General features: G+C 36.4%; 1 protein-coding gene across 1 annotated transcript in view; it reads right to left on the bottom strand.

Annotated features, from left to right (window-relative positions):
* Positions 1 to 1,209: 1,209 nt before the first annotated feature.
* Positions 1,210 to 6,000, bottom strand: part of CWF19L2 (CWF19 like cell cycle control factor 2) — a 61,724-nt gene continuing 56,933 nt past the window's right edge. The window contains exons 16-18 of the mRNA XM_058864526.1: positions 4,632 to 4,712; positions 2,665 to 2,766; positions 1,210 to 1,774 (exon numbers count right to left, since the gene is read on the bottom strand). Coding sequence (XP_058720509.1) covers positions 1,634 to 1,774; positions 2,665 to 2,766; positions 4,632 to 4,712 — 324 coding nt within the window. The 3' untranslated portion in view covers positions 1,210 to 1,633. The remainder of the gene's footprint in view (positions 1,775 to 2,664; positions 2,767 to 4,631; positions 4,713 to 6,000) is intronic.

Genomic DNA, 6,000 nt, shown 5'->3' with positions numbered 1-6,000 from the left:
AATCATCATCAAAGCTTACTTTTAAGTTACTTCTCTTGCAGTGGCACAAATTGACAAAGGTACTACAGAAAACAATTCACAACACAGCAGATTTCTATCTCTACCAGATTTATTTGCCAAAATGTGGGGGGGGGGGGAGGAACAGAGAAAGCACCAGATCTTTGGCAAAGCTGCAGAAGACCACCAAGGGACTAGAAATGAAAACTTATTCAACCCTGTAATATTTAGTCAACCATCTCTTAATCTGAGCAGTTCACAATAGTTAACAGAGCTTTAGAAAGCAATAGTTTAGCAGGAAAAGTACAGGAAGCACATTGAGAGACTTACATAAAGCCTTAACCCCTCCTATGTCAAGGGGTTTCCCCATTCCACAGTTTGCAGTCTTTCCCTGGAGCACTGCAACCTTCTGTTCACAAGCCTGCACCCTTTCCCTTGCCCTGCTGCAATGTTTCTATCCATGTCCTTCTGTCCTTGATCCTGTTCTCCTTGTTCTCCCAGCTCCCTACCTGCAAAGCCCAAGCCTGCTACATCAGAGTTTCCACAGGAAGTGGAAGTGGACACTGGTGCAAGAATCATCCTTTCCCCACCTCACACTTCCCTACCCTCATTTCCTGTCTTTTACACAAAAAAACCCTCAAACCTAAATCTAGCAAATAAAATGGTGGAAAGTGGTCCTTGAAATAGCATGCAGGCACTTCCTAGTGACATCCCTGGTTAACAATCAACATGCAACTCTTGCCTCTGGTCAGAGCACACTTCAAACAGCTTTAATGGCATCACTAGCAGGAAAAACAAGCAGGGATTTTGAGCTGCTCTTGATGAAAACTGTTAGGGCAAAGTATTATGACAAACCACCTGTGACACTAGAAGGGATGCCCAGGGGAGGAGAATCACTTGGAGAGATCCCTGTGATGATTTTCTTCTTTGCTGGCCATCAGAGAGAGTTTTCCCTTGAGATTCTTCTTTTACTTTTTTACTGTTACGAAAAGTAACTGTTACTATTAAAGCTGCCATTTGCCACCAGCTATGGACTGTCTCATTACCCTTTGTGCTTGAAAAACAACTACTTCATATTGAAAAATAGTACAAAAAATTGCATTCATTGTTGTGCAGGGGGGCAACAGCAGGTTTATCAATAACATCCTTTGTGAATGTTTGTTACTGCAATGACCTCAATTTGAAGACCAGAAGGACACAAAATCAGAAGACTATTTTCTGTACAATTTCCTTCTGCAGCAATGTATCTTTATTAATCAAAATGTTCTTAAAATGTACACCATTTTCGACAAAAGTTCATGATAATTAAGCACTGGCTTAATGCATTATAAAAAATATCAGTTGTCCCAAAGATTATAAAAACTCCAAAAGCAAAAATTACATTTTAAGAACTCAAATGGCCACATGGATATTATCCTTTTGGCTCAGCTGAAAAAGGAAAAACTAAACTCACTGTACAACCTGGTGTTTCAGGTTTGCATGTACATGTGATCCAGTGTCCAAAACAGAAACAGATCATCAATTAAACCATAATCCTATATTTTAAAATATATTAGCCACACATAACACATTGGTGTTATTCTTGACATCTGAAGTGTAATTCATGGCTTATATAGTCCTTGACTCCAGGTTGTTCTCATTCTTTCTTTTTGGTGAAGTCATATGGTTTCCACCACTGTGCAAACTGCAACACCTTTTTCCTCTGCTCCTCAAAGTTCTGTCTGATTCCTTTTCTCCAGAGCCGTGGTTCCAAGTCCAGCATGCCACCAATAATTTCCTTTGCAAGTAAAAGCAAGATGGATAATGATAAATGCAACAGTACCGCATTACTTAACACTATCTTATCCCAGAATACAGAAATATGTATTTTCAAATTAGAAGATTGTCTGTTTTCTTCAAGTGCTAACTAAAACTCAAAATTCTGAAAAACATACCAATTTAAACTTAGAACTGCTGTTGTTAGATAGTTGCCTCAGCAAAATTCTTGTAAGCCACAGCACATTCATGTACTGCTTAAATATCCCAACATTGCAAGACTGTTAATACATTAGTGCATTTGTGATTAAGGTAAGCTCAGAGAAAGCAAGCTGCCCACTTTGCTGTCTCTAGTGTTACATTTCTCCCCAATCACTCTTCACATTTTTGCAACACTGACTCTTTCAAAGAATGTTTTCTGTGGCATAATAAAGAAAGGAAGAATTTATTACAGCTCTCCCTGTATATACATTTTACACTATACATACCATGAGTAGCAATTTAACCACACGAGGATTTTAGTAGGAGTCTGTGAGTATGTATGTGCAGGCACACTAATTTATACATTATACATCAGTGCACCTATGTATCAATACTATGGCCACAAAAATTCTGAAGTAGATGAAAGTATCTTCCATCTATAAGATTATATACCTATAATGTCAAATATCAGCAGTTCAGATCAAATGAAAAGAAACACAAATTTAGAATCACAATCTCAGTATCAGCCAGTGAAAAAATCAACTATTCCTTCATTAGACAAGCCAAGTTACAATGACTCATCAAGAAAAGACAGATAATAAACTGAGATAGGGTACATCAAAGTAACTGTTCTGGCAGAATCTTGGTTTAATTACTTAAATTTTCCAAAATAGAATGTAATTGGTAAATTAATCTTTTACATAACAATACCTTTCCAAAGTAATGAGGGAAATTGTGTTGATCTTCAATCACATGAGCAAATCCTCCCTGAAGGCCAAAGTCCACAGAAAAGTACGGCAACCCTTTAGGAACCTGCGCATGCAAAACCACATTTTCAGAAGTTTAACAAACAGTGTTGGCATTTAGTCAACCTCCCCACAGGAGAATGAATCTGAACATGGTTCTGTAGTTGATAGTATCACATTACATTTTAAAATACCTCTCAAACCAACTACATGTAGGATAAAATTGCAACAGAGAAATAGCAAAGCAATAATAAAGCAGGTAAGGGAATATGACAACACGCAGCAACTGGACAAAAAGACACTGAAGAAGGGGTGACTGGGGTGGCTGAACTTCCAAGGCCACAGCTGGAATAGCAGGTAAGAGATGGGGACACCAGGTATGTGCCTGATTCCACATCTCTGAATTACCTAAGTTTAACAGAAATTTTAGGACAACAACTAGCAAGCTGTATTTATTAAAGATAAGATGTTGACTGGTAACAGGAAATATTTACCAAGTGAAAAAACTGACACTCATGGGGAAGGGGAAACACCTTTTTGGACAATAGATTACCAGAAACCCCCTCTATGTGAATGGACAGATATTATCCTTAACTTGCCGAATCAGACAACTTAATAATTCTGTCAGCCTGCAGGGGAGATGCTGGATACCTGCTACAACGAAGACCCTTCAGTCTAACACAAGTGGATCCATTTATTGCTACAATACTGCAAGTAATTTCTGCTCTATCACTGCAACAAGTTATTTTTCACTCTTTTAATTGTTGAGGATGTTTCTGTACTGGTAAGGTTTACAAAGCCTCCAATTCATAAGCATTTCCTCTGCTACAGTCCAAATAACCATACAACTTTCAAAAGGCATGTTCCATATACTGCTTGAAATACTGACTCCAAAATGACTTAATAAAGAGGAGCAATGTAGCATAGCAAGAAGCATTTTAAAGCACTTTAAATGGACTTTAAAAATTATCATTAAATAAAGAAAAATGGGTTGGCAGGTGACACCTTAAAGGAAAGTTCAGTTTTGTCTTGCTTCTCACATTTTCTGCACACAATCCACCCACTAAGGTGATGTCTCAGCCATATCTGATCTTCCAGCGAGGTACCACCATCTCCCAGTACAACTTTCCAAATTCCCAAACCTCAGCTCCGTCTCTAAGCCACACTCTCCAATTGTCCTGAAGCCTACAGACATTCCTTACCCTACGATAATGTTAAAATCACACAACTGTGTACCACTTTATGTTCAATTTAATTGATACAATTAATACATGGTATTAATGTAAAAAACTGTCCCAACTTAATCTGAAAATTGGCCTACCTTCAATAAATATATAATAGTCACAAAAATGTGTGGCTATATAACACACATCTTCCACCTCAATATTAAAATGACGGAACAATCTTCAAACCTAACAAATCTAGCATTATTCCTTTAAGATTTGTTTATACAAAGGTGTTTCATCCCAGTATCCAGGAGACAGAGAGGGTACTGTTCCCTTGTTTAAAAAAAAAAAAGATTCATAATTCTATTTATATTTTCACTTCATAAACTTAGCAACGCAAACGGCTGTTCTAGGTTAATGAAAAAGACACATCACAGTTGTTCCAGGAAAGTAATTTGCAAAATCTTTGATCTACCTTAATTCTTAAAGTTAATCAAGAAAATTATGCCAGTACATGTCCTCAAAGTGTCAGCTTTGTTCTCAACTAATGCTGGCAGCTTAGTCCACCAACTGTTGAAATAAATGGGAATCTTTTCCCTAATGTCAGTTAAGAGTGCAGACTGGTAATTCTCCTCATACCTATGCCATCTTGTGATGCACTAACCTAATTGTGTTCCCTTTCTTCTCTCTTTGAAACAATTAATAAAGGAAAAATCTTAGAAGAATTTGATAATAAATTCAGGATACAAACCACTTCATTACTTACAGATTTCCGAATATCTTTTGAAGAAAGATCAATTAACTTCTTGTTCATGGACCACTCTTCATCAGACTCCATTATAGCTTTCTGTAAAATGATTTTATCTTAAGGTGAAAATAGCCCCTCCTATAGCAAATGAAGAACTAACTGCAGTGAAGTACATTGTAGTAGTGCAAGTAAGAATTACTTCTTAACAAAAGAACTTTACTTTTGGTAACCATTCTTATTTCCATAAGCTATTTTTTATAAAGACATCATATAGTATCTTCAGACCCACCCAATTCAGTTCCTCTGTTTCTTTTTTAAATTAAGCTTTGCTTGAGACAAGTTTCAAATACAAGGTCACATTCTCTTTTTACTCACCCCATACAAAACCTCTTATGAATTAATTACACTAAATTAGCCTTCTTTCTCTTTTAAAGACTAAGAGAAGAATTCAGCTTAGAAGGATGATTGCCCTTAAAAAGCCAAAGCTGACTCTGTATTCCCCATTGTATGGAATGGGTATAATGTAGAGTAGGTACCTTTTAAATTTCATTTGCTGTGCATTTTAATGGTAGATACTTCTGAAATAAATGACATTGCATTAAATCTTGTTCTTTCTCTTTCATTGAGTATTCAAACAAAACACAAGTTTTACCAGCACCTGAAGCACAGCAGTCAGATCTAACAGGTGGAGGGTTTCAAATGTGGTAAAATTTACTGTATTGTTGTTTACCATACTGCTACCCAACTTTGTCAAAACCTAATCATATTATTTCCAGAAAGCATAAACAGTGTTTCAAAAATCAAATAATTAACTTATAAAAGGCAAATAATGAATCAGCTGCTGAAAGCTGAAAAGACTCAATTCCAGACAAAAGTCTCAATGAACCTTTTCTTGAAAAGTCAGGGGAAAGAGACCAGAAAAGCTATAGAAGAAATATCTATCACACTGTAGAATATTCATCAGATGCCTAAGACACCTGTAAAATTTGTGCTTACTGAAATAAAATGGGGATGAAATAATATCTACGTTGGTGTTTCTTAAAATAGGTAACATTATTTTCTCATATAATGCTTCCCAAGGCACAAGTGTTGTGTTTTAAGTTTATACTACAGGACTCAAGAAGTACTGCAATCCTTAAAGCACTTCAAGAGACTACAATTCTCTCATCTCCTTCTAGCATTTTCAGTGCAGTCAGACTTGGGACAAAATCTCAGTGAAAAACAGCTCTTCCATTGTCTACTTGAAAAACTGAATTATTTCACACCACTTATTTTACAATCAAGGAATATTAGCAAAGAATGGATCCAGAAGAAGGATCAAAGAACACGTTTTCAAAAACAGCACTCGAATATCCAAACTGTTTTCCATAAATAGAGGAATTATGAT

The sequence above is a fragment of the Poecile atricapillus genome, chromosome 1 (genome assembly GCF_030490865.1).
Source record: "Poecile atricapillus isolate bPoeAtr1 chromosome 1, bPoeAtr1.hap1, whole genome shotgun sequence".
In the NCBI taxonomy this organism is placed as follows: domain Eukaryota; kingdom Metazoa; phylum Chordata; class Aves; order Passeriformes; family Paridae; genus Poecile; species Poecile atricapillus.
Note: the sequence above shows the minus strand (reverse complement) of the source record. Positions and strands in the feature narration are given on the sequence as shown.